The following is an 18,848-nucleotide window of genomic DNA, read 5'->3' as shown; positions in this document are numbered from 1 at the left end:
CATTGTGAAGACAAGTGAATTAGCTTTCCAGGAAAGAGCAAAATACAAATGTTTCCCGTTGGGCACCTACCTGGGCTGTTGAAAAGATTCTCTGTAACCTCAGAGGCACTGTGATAGATCAGAGATGGCTACACATTGTTTGCCAATCCTCCTATGAAAAGGTGGAATCTGTTGCCCCTTCCTTAAAATTGGAACTGACCCTGTAGATTTGTTTTCACCAATAGAACGTAGGAGAGGGATGGGGCGCCTGGGTGGCTCAGTCGGTTAAGCGCCGACTTCAGCTCAGGTCACGATCTCTCGGTCTGTGAGTCGGAGCCCCACATCAGGCTCTGGGCTGATGGCGCAGAGCCTGGAGCCTGCTTCCGATTCTGTGTCTCCCTCTCTCTCTGCCCCTCCCCCGTTCATGCTCTGTCTCTCTCTGTCTCAAAAATAAATAAAACGTTAAAAAAAAATATATTAAAAAAAAAAAAAAGAACGTAGGAGAGGGAGAGCAAGTAATTTCCCAGGCTGACCCTTAAGAGAGCTCCACTTTTTTCTTCGTTTCTCAGAATTCTCCTTCTCAACACATGGCTACGCTTTTGCAACCCAGATGAGTCAGGCGTCAACACTGCAAGGAAGAGAACTGTTGCCCACAACCCTGTCACAGACTCCTGTGGGCAGCTAGCATCCGCTGGCCGTTGGATCGAGGCCATTCTGGATCTTTCTGGCCAACACCATGGAAAGCAGACTTACCACCTGATGACCATATAAAATCAGGGAAAACAATGAATTGTTGCTTTCAATCACTAAGTTTGGCATGGTTTATTAAACCATACTTTGAAGGGAACTGGGGAGAAGGATCTTCAAGTGGAAAGGTATGAACGGTTCATGCTCACTGATCAGTATGCAGTGTTTGAAAGAGCAGCAATGAACCACCCTCAGGATGGTTCACAGAGCCTCTTTCACTCTTAGTCTAGGAAAGCTGCAGGACACCTGGCTGGCTCAGGCTGTAAGGCCTGTGACTCTTTTTTTTTTTTTTAATTTTTTTTTTTTAACATTTATTTATTTTTGAGACAGAGAGAGAGCGTGAACAGGGGAGGGTCAGAGAAAGAGGGAGACACAGAATCTGAAACAGGCTCCAGGCTCTGAGCTGTCAGCACAGAGCCCGACGCGGGGCTCGAACCCACAGATGGCGAGATCATGACCTGAGCCGAAGTCGGATGCCTAACGGACTGAGCCACCCAGGCGCCCCAAGCCTGTGACTCTTGATCTCAGGGTTGTGGGTTCAAGCCCCACACTGGGTGTGGAGCCTCCTTAAAAGTTACAGTTTAAGAAAAAGGGTGGGTGGGGTGCCTAGGTGGCTCAGTCCGTTGAGCATCAGACTTTGGCTCAGGTGGTGATCTCGAGGTTCGTGGGTTCGAGCCCTGCATCGGGCTCTGTGCTGACAGTTCAGAGCCTGGAGCCTGCTTCAGATTCTGTGTCTCCCTCTCTCTCTGACTCTCCCCAGCTCATGCTCTGTCTCTCTGCCTCAAAAGTAAACAAACATTAAAAAAAATTTTTTTTTAAGGTGTGGGTGACCCCGCTGAACAATAAGCGAATTCCAATTTTCCTGTGAGTAGATTCAGTTCCAACATTAACGGCCATCCAATCCATCATTCTGTTTCTAGAAATATATGAACCTAAATCACTAAAAAAATTCTATCTGTGAAGAAGGAACTTCCATAGCTTTCCTTCAAAATTGTAAGCAGTGTAATAGCAAAATATTATCCATTTTATTTCTAGTATATTTCAAATGTCTATAACAGAATAGCTGGAGTATAGAAAGTTCTCCCTGTTTGTTAAATGAATAAATACATTTTATTTTTCTTAATTATTTTTTAAGATTTTTTTTAAAGTTTATTTATTTTGAGAGAGAGAGAGAGAGAGAGCGGGGGGTGGGGGGTGGGGGGGGGTGGGGAGGGGAGAAGAGAAGGAATCCCAAACAGGCTTTGTGCTGTCAGCATAGAGCACGACATGGGGCTGGATGTCATGAACCGTGACATCATGACCTGAGCCAAAATCGAGAGTCAGACACAGCCGACTGAGCCACCCAGGCACCCCTTAAGATTTTATTCATAAGTAATCTCTATACCCAGCAAGGGGCTCAAATCTACAACCCTGAGATCAAGAGTCACATGCTCTACTGACTAAGCCAGGTGCCTCAAATTGTTTCTTTCTTTTTTCATGGCCTACATTTCAAGTAAATTATAGTACTAAATTATATGAATCATTAGTAGTGAATATTAAAGGATAATTCTGTGGTTTCCACATGAGTTCTGTCTCTTGGACCCTGTTTCTCCCCCCTGTTTTCCTTCTTACTACGTCTCTTCCTTTTCTTCTGTCCCCTCTGTTATCTGTTGTTTCTTTTCGTCTCTCTCCTTTCTCTATGCTTTCTTATGAATGTGTTAATTTCAAAAGAAGTATAATCATACTTTTTAGCACAGCACCTAGCATATGGTAAATGTTCCATAAACATTAGCCATTACTACTAACTAGTGTATAATAATGGCTAATGCAGGGGCGCCTGCGTGGTTCAATTGGTTAAGTGTCTGACTTCAGGTCACGATGATCTCGCGGGTTTGTGAGTTTGAGTCCCGCGTCGGGCTCTGTGCTGACAGCTCAGAGCCCGGACCCTGCTTCAGATTCAGTCTCTGTCTCTCTGTGCCCCTCCCTGCTCAGGCTCTATCTCTCTCTTTCTCAAAAATGAACAGTTAAGGGGCGCCTGGGTGGCTCAGTCGGTTGGGCATCCGACTTCGGCTCAGGTCACGATCTCGCGGTCCGTGAGTTCAAGCCCCGTGTCAGGCTCTGTGCTGACAGCTCAGAGCCCGGAGCCTGTTTCAGATTCTGTGTCTCCCTCTCTCTCTGACCCTCCCCCATTCATGCTGTCTCTCCCTGTCTCAAAAATAAATAAACGTTAAAAAAAAATAAAAAAAAATAAACAGTTAAAAAATATTTTAAAAATGGTGAATGCATAATAATGGGTAATTTAGTCTTTCACACAATTGTATCAACATTATAATACATTATTATATACTATATACAGGGAGAAATATCTAAATATTATATTCATATGTTAGATAAGATGGTTATGTATTATAGTATAGGACATATCAATGATCTATGTAGCAGCTTAAAACAGCAAACATTTATTTTCCCAAAGCTGGTGTTGGTTAGGAATACAAGAACAGCTTAGTTGCGTACCTCTGGCTCAGAATCTCCCAAGGCTGTAGTCAAGGCGTTGGCTGGAGCTGCAATCTTCAAGGTCCAATTGAGGGAAGATCTACTTCCAAGTTCATTTATATGGCTCTTAGAGTTCTGGGGCTGCTGACTATTGGCTAGAGATATCCCTTCTTTCACAAGAGCATTTCTATAGAGTAGCTCACAGCATGGCAGCTGGCTTTGTTCAGAGCAAATAAGCAAGCCAGAGATCAAAAGGGAACACTAATGTTAGAAGCCAGAGTCTTTGTAATCTCATCTGGAAGGTACTACTGAGCCTTTGCTGCGTTCTATTCGCTACTGGTCCTTACATCCAACCCACACTCAAGGGGGAAAAGAATAGAAGGGAGGAATCATCACTGGAGGCCATCCTGCAGGCCAGGCTGCCTAGCACATATTATCTAGAATATATATACATATAAATCATAAATCTACCAAACTTAATAATTATATTAGCAATTATTAATAATTATATACGTTGAACTTTCCTGTTTTCTTCTGATATTTGCATAGTCCAGACTTTTTTTTATTTTTTAACATTTATTTATTTTTTGAGGAGGGGAAGGGGAAGGGGCAGAGAGAGAGAGGGAGAGAGAATTCCAAGCAGGCTCCATAGAGCAGATCCCGACACGGGGCTCACACAAACTGTGTGATCATGACTTGAGCCAAAAACGAGGCTCGGATGCTTAACTGACTGAGCCACCCAGGCACCCCTGTTTTATTTGTTTTCCGATGGGTAGAATGGGAAGATGGAAACTTAACAGAATCCTGAACCTGGATCAAGCATTCTACATCATTTCACATTTGCATGGTCAAGACAGCATGGCCTACAATGCAAGACCACCAGTATCATCAGAAAATTTACATCAACCAGAGCGATGGGACAGACGCGCTATTGCAGATATAAGTTAAACGTTTTATTATGAGTTAACGGCACTGAAGGAAAACGACATGTTTTCCATACACTGATTTTACAGCCTCCCTGCCAAAATTCCTTTGTTTCTAGAGTAGCTGTTGCCCAATTTATAGGCCTATTTCTGTTTGCTCTATTTGCCTCTGATCACTTCAATACATTGGCTATTTGTTCCACTTGCTATACTCCTTGTGAATTCTCTAACTAGTTACTTCTCTAGAATTCTATCCTCTCTACATATTGGCATTTGACTCATTTTTTGAAATGTTTTACATAGAAATAGCAATTTTACTATTTTAAGTCTTCATCTCAATCCAATTCGAATGACCAAATTTTGATTTTATTTAAATTTATTTAAAAAAAATTTTTTTAACATTTATTTATGAGACAGAGAGAGACAGAGCATGAATGGGGGAGGGTCAGAGAGAGAGGAAGACACAGAATCTGAAACACGCTCCAGGCTCTGAGCTGTCAGCACAGAGCCCGATGCGGGGCTTGAACTCACAAGCTGTGAGATCATGAACTGAGCCGAAGTCGGACACTCAACCGACTGAGCCACCCAGTCGCCCCAAATTTTGACTTTTTAAAATAACGTTATGTATGTATGTATGTATTTATTTATTTATTTATTTTGAAAGAGAGAGCTCAGTGATTGAGGGGGAGGGGCAGAGAGAAAGGGGGAGAGAGAGAGAGAACCCCAAGCAGGCTGTGAGCTGTCAGCACAGAGCCCAACACGGAGCTGGCTCCCACAACACGGGAAATCATGACCTGAGCCAAAATCAAGAGTCTGGTTAACGGACTGAGCCACCCAGGTGTCCCCAAAGTTTGCTTCTTACATGCTAATCATTCTACCTGCCAGGGATGAGTAAGACTTCACCTCTGCAATCAAGGAACTGGAAATAAATACAAAGGTAGCTCAGTAGAGAGAATGATAAGCTCTTGAGAGGCAGGGGGTGCCTGGCTGGCTCAGTCTGTAGAGCGTGCAACTCTTAATCTCTTGGTCATGAGTTCAAGCCCCACGTTTGGATGCATAGCTTACTGTAAAAAAAAAAAAAAAAAAAAAAAAAAAAAAAAAATTCTTCAGAAGAAGAGGAGACCAGAAAAGGTTTCTGGGAAGAGGCAGAGTCTAACCTGGGCTTTGATGTACACATGAGCATTTACTGACTGGGACTGGGAAAGGATATTTCATAAAGGAAGGAACAGAAAGTGCAAAGCGCAGAGGCATGAGGTGTTACAGCAAGTATGGGTTATTAATGAGTGGGAAGTTGTCTGAGGATGCACGTTTCCTAGCTTCTAACTCCTGCACTGAGTCCATCGTTTAAGCTGGGCTGTTACTAGTTTATTGCTTCATTCCTCCGCACACATTGCTCTCTGCCTTTCCTCCCTCCCCACCTCGTATAACCCTCCTCCCTTCTTGCTTTCCTTTTATGGGATTTCGTTTTGGCTTTTTTTTTTTTTTTTCTTCTTCTTTTGCGTTTAGGCCCTGGATTTAATTTAGTTGGATTGGACTGTAGTAATAACTTTTCTGTACATTTGCCCAGAGGCCTTCAGCTAATGGGTGTATTCTTTACAGGCCAATAAACAGATGAATAGAACCGGTGCGCCGTTTCGCTTGTCTGCCTCCCTTCTCTTCCTTTGTACTTCCCCCATCTGCCATTGACTGGAGACCCTTTTCGAAAACGAAAATTTTCCTATGTGACTCAAACATGAGCTTGCCTGTATTAAGTGGCCTCTGCACCTGCCAGGCTATTCCATAGAGGACTTTCCTGTTCGCTCCATCCACAGGCGATCAGCTTGCATTGGATGGGATCGTGGACTGCTGCCCAGGGAGTTCTTCCCCTGGGGTCAGTGGGAACCTCAGAAAACCAGAGGCTCACGGCTCTGGTTGGCAGTTGTTCATTTCTGACCCGTTGGTGTTACTACTTGCGGAAGCATGCAATTCGACGATAAACCGATAGTGTAATACAACGGAAGCTGACCAAATCACCTCGGGAAAAGCAAATCTGAGGTTCTCTCCCTACCTGGGCTCTGAAAACAAATGGGGAACAATGCTGGAAGGAAAGGGCCACCATAACTGCAAGGAAGAGAAAATTAATCAGACCACTTCAAGACAAACTGCGTTCCTGGAAGCCTAGGAAGCCCAGCACGAAGAAATGGTGGCTCCTGCTCTTAACATCAGTGCGCCCAAGCTTCCTCTCCTTTCCTTGTAAGCTGCTGCTCCCTGCCTGCCTTCTCCCTCTGCCTTACTCCGGACATTCTGTTCCACTGTCGCTGCCCTAACTTCAGACTCCCTCCTACGACCCCAGGAGAGCACCCCCTCCCGCTGCCTGGGGAGGCTCTTCTCTGCTATGGTCTCGAGCTGGGCCAGCACATTGAGGTCATTGCTCTCCCTGCCAAATGACTGGGCTGAGTTCAGTTTGTCCATCTGTCTGAGCTTCATGGAAAACATGATTGTTGCTCTAAGCTCTCTATTATATGTCCTGCCTCAGCTCTGCTTTGCCTCTGCTTTTTTGTGTTTCGATCCCCACCCCCACCTCCCTGCCTTTTCTTTGCCGACTCTCACCAGACTGGAATCACATCTGTTTTCCAGCCTCTGCACTCTCACTGCAGAGCACATGGGCGAAGGGCAAGTTCTCAGTAAGGCAGGTCAGGAAGAGCAGGGTTTTATGCTCACATTTGTTCTAAACTGTGACCGGAACCCATGTGTCTCAGAGATGGAACACGTATGGCCCCTTTGGAGGAGCTGAAGGTGCTATTTCCTTAGTTCTGCTTAAATCCAATGCTCTCCCTTCCTCCCAAATAACTAGTTTCCTTCCTCCCCTCTTCCCTCCTCCGCTCCTTTCCCCCTCCCTTCTCTTATTTTTTCTTTTTCTAGTCTGTATTCTATTAACACGATCTGCTCTCTGTCTACCTGTACTCTCCTCTAATTTAGCTCCTTTGGTCTACATTGTTTATCTCCTGACAAGCCAACAGATTAACTTGAAACTTAGACACTTAAATGCGTACAAGGTCAATGATCCCTCAGATTTGAGTTTCTGTAATTCAAGTTTGTTCCCTCCAAAGTGGAGATATATCTTTTTTTTTTTTTAACCAGTCAAAACCTCTAGGTTTCTATGAATAAGAGCAAATACAAAGTCTTAAAAGATCCTGGATCTGAGAAAGTTATCTGTATGTTACACGATGTGGGGAAAAGTATGGTTGGAGAATAAGGCCAGCAGAATGAAATTGGCTCCCAATTTCCTTTGGGCTTTGGATAGCATGTTGTCCATAAGATTCCAGAAACCAAGATGCTTAGCATAAGCTTAAACAAAGACAAAAGACAGAAGAAGGTTGGCATGTCCTCTCACAGAACTCCCTTACATTTCAAAAGGATTCAGAGAGTAGTGTATTTTTCAACTTTTCCTAAGCCTAAAGCAGCCAACCCTCCTCTTGGGCAAAGCTTATGTAGTGTCTGTGTTTGTTTGAAAATGGAATAAATAGGATGGGAAGGGAGGGGCGGGAGGGACAGAACCACATTCTGGAATGCATGTGTCAAGAAAGAGGCAAAGAAAAAAGAGAAACACAGGGATATAAAGGAATTTGGTGGCGTTGAAGAGGTAAATGTCAATAAAGAAAGTGAGAGGGGAGGAAGGCAGAATGATTCAAACATAGAAGATGGCCAGAGAAGGGGCAGACTGTGCAATGATGAGACGGAGCTACTTAGGTAAGGAGCCCAAGGAAAAGGAGGTGGGTGGAGGCTGGGGCCTGGGGCCAGGTTGCAAGAGGGAAAAGAAGCTCATGGAAGAAAGGCACATGAGTGGGAGCCAGGCCTCCTAGGGAACGGCATATCACTCACTGGTGTGGTCATAACATTTGGAATGAGGGTGTGAGTGACTGCGAATCCCAGCCCCTTCTCAGTCCAGCCCCATCACACTCCTCTAGCCTGGCTTTCTCCCTCTCTGTGTCTCTCTCTCTCTCCTCACTTTCCCTCATCTCATTGTTTCAGAGTAGGCCAAATTTGAAGTCCTTCCCAGGGAGTGGCCCTGTTCATCTTATTCTCCAGCCAAAGTAGAAACAGCGAGAGAAGGAGAGACACGTTCAGCAGCCAAAGGACTCGGTGGAAAGAGCAGAGAAAAAGTACACAGTGAGTTGTTTGATTGTATATAACCCTAAACAGACAGAGGGAGTGTGTGCGTGCGTGTGTGTGTTTGTGCGTGGGTGAAGTTGAAATTGAAAGGCCGGAGGGGGGGCAATAGGAAATGCCACTGCCTTAGAATTGAGTGGATATCCCAATTATCCATGGAATTCAACAGGAGACACCAAGTTAAGCAGATGATATTAAAATAGCCACAGATATCAAAAGGGAAAATTAGACACTGGGGGATGAAGGAGGCCAAGAGTTGGGGCAAGCACAGACCATTTAGAACACAAAGTTTTCTCTGACTGGGCAGAAAAAAGTAATGCGAGTTAGAATAATGGTAAGTGATCACAGAATAGAATTGGGAAAAGAATGCTGGGTGAACGAAAAGAGAGAAAGGGCTTGAGTCACATGGGGGACCAGGAAAAACCCTGGGAAGACAAGGAGAGGGGCCCTGCGGGTACCCCTGCCTGAAGTCAAAATGCTGATGTGTCCCTGAGCATTACAACCTCTACTCTCCCAACACCCCTGTCAGATATGCTGCTCTTGGGACCCAAGGTGCTTCTGTGTCTCACTGCGTTCATCATCCCCTCTGGTGAGTCCCTACCTTTGTTCTTTCCTCCCTACAATGCCAGCTCCTCAGCTATACATGAGTGTGGAGGTGTAGGCTGGAGGGCAGGATGGAGGGGAAGTTGAAGAGGAACCACAGCAGGAGCGCCGGCTACTGAGTTCTAGAATAGCCATTAGAGAAATGAACAGGGGTGCCCGAGTGGCTCAGTCGGTTGAGCGTCTGACTTTGGCTCGGGGTCATGATCTTGTGGTTCGTGGGTTCGGGCTCCATGTCGGGCTCTGCGCTGACAGTGTGGGACCTGCTTGGGATTCTCTCTCTCTCCCTGTCTCTCTGCCTCTCCCCCACTCATGCTTTCTCTCTCTGTCTCTCTTAAAAATAAAAAAAATAAGCTTAAAAAATTTTAAAAAGAAAGAGAGGAACAGATTTATGTCTGAGAAGAAAGGGCTAGGAGGAGATGAGAGATGACCTCGGACCCATACTAACCATAAGAGGGTCGCACACATAAACGTACAAGCAAACAAACACCAAAGAAAAAAGAAATGGGCACACAATTGCGTGCACAAACATACAGAGATGGCTAGTAAGAAACTGGACCAAATTCAATTCATAAAGGGAACCCGTGGGAATATATACACTCCCACTTAATCAACACTGGCTCCTGCAACACACAAATATATCCACACGCACACAAAGAAACACGTGCCTAACCACACACTCAAGTAAAGTCACTGAGCTGGAAGAGGGGCCACGGAAAGCGAACCCTCTGACATTGACGAAAGCCTACTCTATTTTATTTTCTCATTCTGCCAGATACAGACTGTGAGAAAATCACTTTTGAGGTTGTTCAGTAATGTAGCTCGTACAATGGAGGTTGTGATAGAACAGGGCACATTAGAAAGGCTGCTGGCCCCGTCTGCCCAATAGGACCCCACTCCTGCAGGGGATTGAGGGCAAGAAGGCACCCCAAGTCAGGGCTTGGCAAAGCAAGGCTTTGTTCCCAGGAACTTGTTTTTCTTTGAGTGTTTCCCTGTCAGCACTAACGGTCTGAGTAATTTTGAAATTTTTCATTTTTGTATTAAATAGGCTCCACGCCTAACGTGGGGCTTAAACTCACGACCTTGAGATCAAGGGTCGCATGCTCTACTGACTGAGCCGGCCAGGCACCCTTGATTTTGTATGGCACTATACAGAAATCCAATGCAGAAAAATCAAGTAAACGATTTTCCCATCATTTTCTGGTTCATCTTATAAAAGCTTTATGGGGTGTAGAGCTAGAGTCATTTATCCCTTTTCTCTTTCCTTTGCCACAGACTGGACACCACTAGGAGCCAATGGTCAACGAGGAGGTACGTAAACCCATGGATCCGGGCTCTGTGTGTATTTTTTATGTTTTGGTTATTGTGTTTTTTTTTTTTTTTTTTTTAGTATTTATTTAAGTAATCCCTACCCCCAATGTGGGGCTCGAACTCATGACCCCGAGATCAAGAGTCACATGCTCTTCTGACTGAACCAGCCAGGTGCCCGCACCATCTGCTGGGGTTCTTATCGGTATAATATGGATTAATGGTCCCAGTTAAAGAATCTGTAATATAAGAGAGAGACATATTGCCAATTTATAGGAAATAGGGTCTAATTCACCAGTTTCCAAAATCCTAATATCCTCTCAAAAAACTTCTTTTGTTTGTCAACTGAAATACCTTTCCCAAAACCTCCTCCATGACCATCCCTCATTTTTACTCTCCTATATATATATCTCTTAGCTTCCTCAGAAAATACCACTAACAACAGAAAGCATTTTCCCAACCATGTAACAACGGAGAAGCTAACTGACAGACAGGATAAGAAGCCATCTCAGTACGACAGTGAAATTCTGGCACTGATGGATAGAACCCAAGTCTTGGCTTCCAAAGGGCCACTTCCTTCAGCTTGACGAAGGAAACTCCAATTAACATCTCCACTCTGCCTCCAGACAAACATAACTACAATTTATCTCTTACTTTCCCCGACCCTTGAGAGCCCATTAATGGATCAAAAATCAAATTAGCAGATCACAATTGGCCTTTTGTTTTTGATAAATTAGCATAAACTAAAACAAAAAAGGAGTACTTTGCAAGTACATTGCAAGAGTAAAGCGGCATCATATAAATCTGGTTTCAATTTTCTATGCATACACTGGGGCACAATACAATTTCTTCCTGGGCAAACATGGAAACATGGCATTTTTTTTTTTTTCACTGCTGTGGGTAAAGAGGTCTGAATCCCTCAGTTTCTGAACCCACATCAGAGTTCTGAATTCATTTTTCTGGGCCCGTTACGGTCCAGTCCTTTTCCAGATGTTTGCGATGCTTCTTTAACAGAAATAGAAGATGTGCTAAAAACGCCTGCTTAAGATTTCTTTTCAGAGAACATTCATGAACCCTAAAGAAACATTTATACACTGGCTGCTCACGGGTAAGGTGGGTGATCTGAGGAATACACAGGCAAACAGTACTCTATCCAGAAATTCGGAGGCGACAGCAAGGAAACACTTCCAACCCCTCCGCTCTCCCACTGGTTTGCTTCCATCTCTGTGAGTGGCTGGACTGGAATGTAGGACAGGAAGGGAACTGGTGGGATGGCACCGTGTCCTGGAGAGGCTCCACGTCCCTCACGGTTTTTGGAATGACTCGGGTTAGTGGTTTCTCAAATGTCCTGGAGGATTGCAACAGCCTTGGATTTTTTTTTTTTTCACATTTATTTATTTTTGAGAGATGGAGAGAGACAGAGCGTGAGCAGGGGAGGGGCAGAGAAAGAGGGAGACACAGAATCTGAAGCAGGCTCCAGGCCCCGAGCCGTCGGCACAGAGCCCGACCCGGGGCTCGAACTCACAAACCGTGAGATCATGACCCGAGCCGAAGTCAGACGCTTAACGAACTGAGCCACGCACGCGTCCCAGCCTTGGATTTCTTTTACCAAAATTTGTCCTGAAGTAAGGAAAGCTAATGTTCAGTGTTAAGAGATAAAAAGCCCCTTCTGTAGGATCTAATGACTTTATTTTTATTTTTTTAAGAGGATGATGTGGGGTTCTGGGTGGCTCAGTCGGTTGAGTGCCGGACTCTTGATTTTGGCTCAGGTCATGATCTCACGGTTCATAGAATTGAGTTTCCATCTGGCTCTGTGCTGAGTTGAGCTTGGAACCTGCTTGAGATTGTCTCTTTCTTTCTCTCTCACCTCTTGCTCCCCTCCCCCCCCCCACTAGGGCTCTCTCTCTCAAAATAAATTGCTTCAAAATGTTTTATTCTTCTTTGCCCTCTACCACAATGATCAATCGCTCTGGCACGCTTTATGAAAATGCTATTCTTTCCAGATTTAACCTGCCATTTAGACACTGACGGTTAAGGAAAAAAAGTCAAAGGAAACTACGTGAATTTGGTGACCCCTGGTGGGCAAAATGGATTGTGATGACAAGCCGTCTACAAGGAAGGATACTTCTAGATGGGATACTTACTGAATATTTAGACGCTGGGGTGCCTGAGTGGCTCTGTCAATTAAGCGTCTGACTCTTGATTTCGTCTCAGGTCTAGATCTCACGTTTCATGAGTTCGAGCCCCCTTTTGAGCTCTGTGCTCAGCAGCGCAGAGCCTGCTTGGGATTATCTTTCTCCCCCTCTCTCTGCCCCTCCCCTGCTCACACACCCTTCCTTTTAAACTAAGTAAACATTTAAAAAAGAAAAAGCAAAGTAACAAAGCTGTGATGACATCTAAATATTGTTTAAGTTTGTTTATTTTGAGAGAGAGAGAGAAAATGCGAGTAGGGGAGGTACAGAGAGATCGAGGGAGAGAGAGAATCCCAAGTAGCAATCTCCATGCTCCGTTAACACAGAGCCAGGTATGGGGATCCATCTCACGAGCCAGGAGACCATGACCTGAGCTGAAATCCAGAATCTGACACTTAACCGACTGAGCCAGCCAGGTGCCCCTGTGTTTTAAAGCAGAGAGAGACAGCTGGTTTTGGATAGTGCTGTTATTTGTAGTTTTGATACAGTTTGCTTGTTTATCCTAATAGATTCCACCTTAAAGCGGGGACCGCTTATTATTATGTCTCCTCCTGCCCTTACCTTTCAATGTTCAACTGCAAGGTCATTCTCTACTATCATTGGCATTTCCCCTCCCCCCCCCTTCACCTCACTTCTCACTGAGCATCAGAAAATCATCCACATCACCCTTTGGGAACACACTTATATGTAAGCGTTTCAGCAAACTGATAGCCAATTATGTCAAAATTATAATTATCATACTCAATGTCTTTGGTAAAGACAATTTTCATTTAATGAAAGTATTGCCAAGAGGCCATCAATCCATGGTACTTATAACAAGCTGTAGGACCTTGGGTAAATTTTTTGTCTGGCGCTCGATTTTATCATCTGTAAAAACAGATTTCAATGGTGCTTGGCGCATAGGAAACCCAAGCTAGCTGTATGCTTATTATCCGGTAGGACAACGAAATGATGTGATTCTTCTCTTCCTATGCTTAACCCGCGTATCATGAAGAAAGGGGGTACCAGTGGAGGATTGTCTGACAGGCACGGAGGGGAAGGCACACAAAGGGAAAAGGATATTCTAGGCTAGGACTGTGTGGGTATATTCAGGGCAGTGGCAAAGCGTGACATCTGTTTGGGTTGCAGGGAAAGGACTTGGTTTGGGAAGCAAACAAAGAAAATCAACTGTGGGATACCCGCTATGTGTGGGCAGCCGTGCTGGACAGTTTCACTTCCTGGGAGTGCAAGAAGGGGAGGGGGACGGAGAGCGCCCAAAAAATATTTTCTGGGGGGGCACCCTGGTGGCTTGGTCAATCAAGCATCCGACTCTTGATTTCGGCTCGGGCCATAATCTGGCAGATCGTGAGTTCGAGCCCTCCCTCGGGCTCTGCCCTGGCAGCACAGATCTTGCTTGGGATTCTCTCTCTCCCTCTCTGTCCCTGCCCCGCTCGTGCTCTCAGTCTGTCTCTCTCTCTCAAAATAAATAAATTGGAAAAAAATGTTTTCTGATTTTTTTTTTTCCTCAGATGATGTGACTCAAGTGACTCCAGAAGCATTCACAGAAGATCCTAGTAAGCTACCCTTTTTATTTCTGTGCTTTCACACTGGGGCTAGAGGGACTGAGGGTGATGTCTGTAGGAAGATAAATGAAAGTTACAAGAGGTGAGTGGGTGCTCTGAGTTCAGGCAGACCCTAGTGTCCATCTTACCTACCACTGATGCTGTGAACCTGTCCGATCTTTTCTCTCCCATTTTCTTCTCTGAGAGTCCCTCACATTGGCCCAAGAGGTCACACTCTTTCACTGTGATTTTTCTTGCCTCCTTTAAGATCGTCCCTATACCCTCCTTCCCCTTCCCTCTTTGCCACTTTTGCCTCCTGCATTTTTTATTCTTTGTGTTATATGTTTGCAGACCTGGTGAATGAGCCCTCTACAGATGAAACAGGTAAGTTGTACTACAGATCTTTTAAAATGGCATGATTCTTGTTAATATTCACAACATTTATTCCAGCGTTTGAATTAATCCTGTATTTTTATCCCTGAGAAAGGGATGGAGGGATTGTGGGTGTTTTGTTCAGTGACAAGTGGGATAAAAGGAAAGAGTCCCACTCGTTTTCTGAAAAAGATGAAACAAAGTGGATTAATAGCTAACATAAGGCACGTGCAATAAAGGATACTGCCAGTAGGGCACATACTCTCCAAAAAAATATTCACCATTACTTCAGTTAACTCTATTCCCTTGGATATAATACACAAACCCCAGCCGTAGCCTTGACTTTGCCGTGATAACGTCCATTTTTCCACTCTGACTTCCCCCTTGCCAATTCAAAGCCCTCCTCACACCTGCTGTTTTGTGCCTTTTCAGTTCTGGCCGATATCGAGCCTTCCACAGATGACCTGGGTGAGTTCAGATCTGGGATCCCAGGGCCACTGGGGCCTTTCTGGGCTTTCCCCAGAGCCCATTACGGAAGGCGGTACAGCTGGTTAAGGTTCCTAAATAGCTACCACCACAGTTTGTGAAAATTCTTCCAACAGTTCAATTTGAATTAGTGATATTTTTGATCCCCTAGTAGGTCCAGGGAGGGACTGTACCAGGTGTCTGACGTACGAAATACCGAAGTGCGATATTCCTGTCAAAGTTTCCAAGACTGGATGGGTGAAGGCGAGATAAATATATACACAACTCGCTGCTTGAGAAGATAAAAGGAAACTTTCTAGAAGTAATGGTTGAACTGATTCTTGAAAGAATTGGAGCCAGCCAGGCAGTCGAAGAAGGGACAGTATGCACAAAGATGTGAACGCAAAATAAGTCTTGGCACATTGGAGAAACTGAGCTTTTTAAATACTCAGGGCAAAATCTATAAGGAATAAGTGGTAGGATGTAAGAAAAGGAGACAGAAACTAGATTACCTTAAAGAAATGGTTACTGAGAACCTGCTACTAGGTTTATAGGAATATAAATCAGGAACACAAAGGTGAACGAAACCGATATCCTCCTACAAGATATTTTTTGTCTAATACACAAGATAAACAAATGGCTGACTTTGACTTCATTCGGTTTCACAAAATGCCACAATCAGGATAAGCAAAAGAAGCTGTCCAAGATGCAAGAAAAGAGTCCCCCGGGTTAGGAAAGGCTTCCATGGAGGGCACAATGACTAAGTTGGTTCTTGAAAGACAAGTAAAAGTGAATCAAGTAAATAGGGAGAAGAGCCTTGGGGTAAAGAAAACAGTATGCGCAAAGGCTTAGGATAGAAATAAAAACCAATCGGAGAATAGTTTATACAAAGAAAGGTTCTCATCAGAGTTATGAATTAGAAACCCAGTCAAGATGCTATGGCAATAGTCCCAGTAAAAAGATGATCGCCTGAACTGAGGAAGAGGTAGTGAGAATTAAGTGTGAACTGTAAGTGAGAGGGGACTGTGGAGATGATGTCCAGTCTTCTATTGGGTAGCTGGTGGTACCATTCGCTGAAGAACAATTTGAATTGGTTCAAAGATAAGACAGTTTGAGATGTACTAGATTTGGGGGATCTTTGAAATATGCACAAACTCTTCCCTAAACTGGCAGATGGATTTACAGGTCTGGAGCTTAGAAGAGATCTGGGCTAGAAGTAGAAGCTGGAGAATTCTCAGCCGAGAAGCCCGCAATTGCAACTAGGTAGATAAGACCACCCAACATATTCCTATAGTATCCTGTCTATAAACAACTCTTCCAATGGCATTTGTACACATCACTCCCATGGTTAGTGAATTCCTTCAACACTATTCCCTCCTTGATTTATTATTCATTCTACAAGTTAAGCCCGTGTTTAACTTGACCCTAGGTTGGGTTTGGCTATGGCTGTGACTTTTGCTATTCTTTGCTGAATAACACTTTCATCTAAGAACCCATGACGGTGTATCTGATTTACAGAGAAGAAATTTTCCTTGATGAGCAAGAGCTTCTACAGGATAACAATCTCTTCTCTCCTTCGCTCTAGGATGAAGCCCTTCTGGGCATATGGCTTTTGTCCATACTAAATTTGCTTCTTAGCAACAACACAAAGCTACTCAAAATGCCGTCAATTTTTCGATTCTAGAAGAGAGAGGAGAGAGGCAAAATCACATTTCCCATCCTAACTTCTAAATCTGTTCAGTTTTGTGGATCAAAGCAGTCCATTATGGGCTTTCTTTTAGAAGTTGCTAAAAGCATTATCAACCCATTTTTTCTCAATGGGTGCCCCATATGGGCCCCAAGTGAGGCAACATGGGTGCCTCACTTTTTTATTAATGGGTGCCCCATATGGGCCCCAAGTGAGGCCCCAAGGTTACAAAGGGAAAAGGATATTCTAGGTTACAGAGGTAGTAAGTTCTAGAACTCATGATAACTGAATGAAATTTCTGCCTTCCAGCTCCGGCCAATGATAAAAATACCACAGCAGGTATGATTGCCTTTTGCATGTCTTTTTCTTCAGCTTTCTTCTTGGGGATTCCTTATCTCCTTGTTCTTTGGTGGGTACTTGATGTACCTTCTAGTTTGCTTTCCATTCTTTCTCAAAGAGTATTTTTAATGCCCTTCATTCCTGCTCTCCTTTATGATCTCCTGTCCTCGAGGTCATGAAGAAAAGATGGGACCACTGTTGCATGATCCCAAAGCAGTCCTCTTCCTGAGCTACCTTTGGACTTTCTGTGGTGGTTAGTGTATTGGGAACTGACTGCAAGGACAAGAGGACGATAGGTGTCATGGGCAAAGTTGCTTTCTGTAATGTACTGATGATTCTGATGTGCAGCTAGGACTGAAAACTACTGCAACGGAAACTGTGACCCACCTAAGAGTTCTTATTCTCCAGAATGGAGTCAGCAGCATTTCATTTCAGTTTGGTATTTCACACTGCCGCCTGGATAACCCTAGAAAGACTTTCCTAGAAGAACTCTCAGAGATTATTTTAGCTACTTCTGGGTCCAGGTAGGAAAGCACCTAAATTTTATTTCAGCCAGTTTCCTACTGTTCTGCTTTGTTGAACAGGAAGGGCATTCCCCACATTACAATGATCCTATGTAGAGACTACTTTGTATTTTCCCCCCGCTCTCTGTACCTTCCTCCATGTCTTTAATCCTTTGTTCATGCTTCTCCCTGTTCTTTTGTATTGGACTTCTTCAGATTGCCGGGATGAAAAATTTGCTTGCACGAGACTCTACTCGGTGCATCGGCCAGTCAAGCAATGCATTCACCAGTTATGTTTCACTAGGTAAGGGATCCCAGGATGTGGAGAAATCGCCTTCCCTGGTAGTGGTTTCATGTCAGTAACTATGCAATGAGCACCCACTGTGGAACTTCAGTCTTTAGTGGCAGAGAAATTTTGGACATGACCCTCTTAGGGCGGTGCCAGATAGAACCTGGAGTCGGACTTGAGTTATGCGGAAAACAGACCGACTATTAAGACTAGATGTTAGAAGGCAAGGGAAGTGAGGGCTGGAGAAAGGACAGTCATGAGAGAAATACTGGTACAGTGAATCTATGACCCCATAGAAAAAGGCTGAAGCAAAGGATCCAGCTCTCAATGTCAGAAATAGTGAAGAGCAGTATTAGATAAGGCTTGACTCCAGGAGGAATGTGCAAAGCGTCCCCTTCCCTCCTCTGGGAGGGAAAAATCAGCCCAAAATACTTAAGGAAAGAAATCAAGAGAGGAGGAAAACAGACAGGGGAGAGTGGGGAGTACAGGAGCTGAAGAGGCACCCCTGGCCTATATACAGACTAGAGTTCTCCCTCCCGATGGTTTTTGCTGTCTCTTTCCTTAACCATGTTACTGGGATTCTGGCAGTTTGCGACGTATGTACATCATCAACAATGAGATCTGCTCTCGTCTTGTCTGTAAAGAACATGAAGTAATGAAAGGTAAGATGATATCTGGTTTTTTAGTGGGGAGGGGCAATGATGAGAGAGGTAAATAGAGACGTGATCCTGATGGATCCAAGGTCTGGCTTCGGAGGAGGGCTTTAGGTCACCCCCTGAACTTCCATCAGTGCCTGCCCCACCAACTTGTGCTAGATAAGCAATCAAGGTAAAGCAGTGTGCTTCGTATATAAAGATAACCCTAAGGAAAATATCTTGGATCTCTTTTCAGCAAGATTGTAACTCCCAACCTTTCCCATAGATAGAGCTTTCTGAAGTTGGAACTGTTTTGGAGATCATTCACTGGAGTTCTAGGTGAAAAGGCCAAATCAGGATACCTGGCTGACTCAGTCTGGGAATTCAAGCCCCACGTTGGGTGTAGAGATGACTAAAACTCAATAAATAAAAACTTTTAAAAAAAGGCCAAGTCAGCCATCACAAATAATAGACTCTACTACCGGCAGCCATGTTCACAAATGAAAAAAAAACCTCTCTAAAGGAAAAAAAAAAAAAAAAAAAACCTCCACTATTTGGAGACAATTGATGTTTGGACAGGGCCTATCAGTAAATACAAAACAGGACATTTAGAAGCTGGCTACATTTGAAACAGTTTATCAATTCCA

The 18,848-nt window shown here is 44.2% G+C and overlaps 1 protein-coding gene across 8 annotated transcripts in view; it reads left to right on the top strand.

Annotated features, from left to right (window-relative positions):
• Positions 1-18,848, top strand: part of MFAP5 (microfibril associated protein 5) — a 46,176-nt gene that overhangs the window by 25,901 nt on the left and 1,427 nt on the right. For 2 of the 8 annotated variants that reach the window (XM_042991725.1, XM_042991727.1), the window contains 10 exons: positions 549-854; positions 8,138-8,270; positions 8,800-8,859; positions 10,146-10,181; positions 13,879-13,923; positions 14,263-14,295; positions 14,716-14,751; positions 16,745-16,774; positions 17,494-17,581; positions 18,155-18,228. In XM_042991725.1, coding sequence (XP_042847659.1) covers positions 765-854; positions 8,138-8,270; positions 8,800-8,859; positions 10,146-10,181; positions 13,879-13,923; positions 14,263-14,295; positions 14,716-14,751; positions 16,745-16,774; positions 17,494-17,581; positions 18,155-18,228 — 625 coding nt within the window. In that variant the 5' untranslated portion in view covers positions 549-764. Of the gene's footprint in view, positions 1-548; positions 855-6,109; positions 6,354-8,132; positions 8,271-8,799; positions 8,860-10,145; positions 10,182-13,878; positions 13,924-14,262; positions 14,296-14,715; positions 14,752-16,744; positions 16,775-17,493; positions 17,582-18,154; positions 18,229-18,848 lie in introns of those variants that run through there. The other 6 variants (XM_042991732.1, XM_042991733.1, XM_042991730.1 and 3 more) reach the window with 6 other exon arrangements.

This window comes from Panthera tigris, chromosome B4 (assembly GCF_018350195.1).
Source record: "Panthera tigris isolate Pti1 chromosome B4, P.tigris_Pti1_mat1.1, whole genome shotgun sequence".
Lineage (NCBI taxonomy): Eukaryota > Metazoa > Chordata > Mammalia > Carnivora > Felidae > Panthera > Panthera tigris.
The sequence above is the reverse complement of the archived record's forward strand: the minus strand, read 5'-3'. Positions and strand labels throughout refer to the sequence as shown.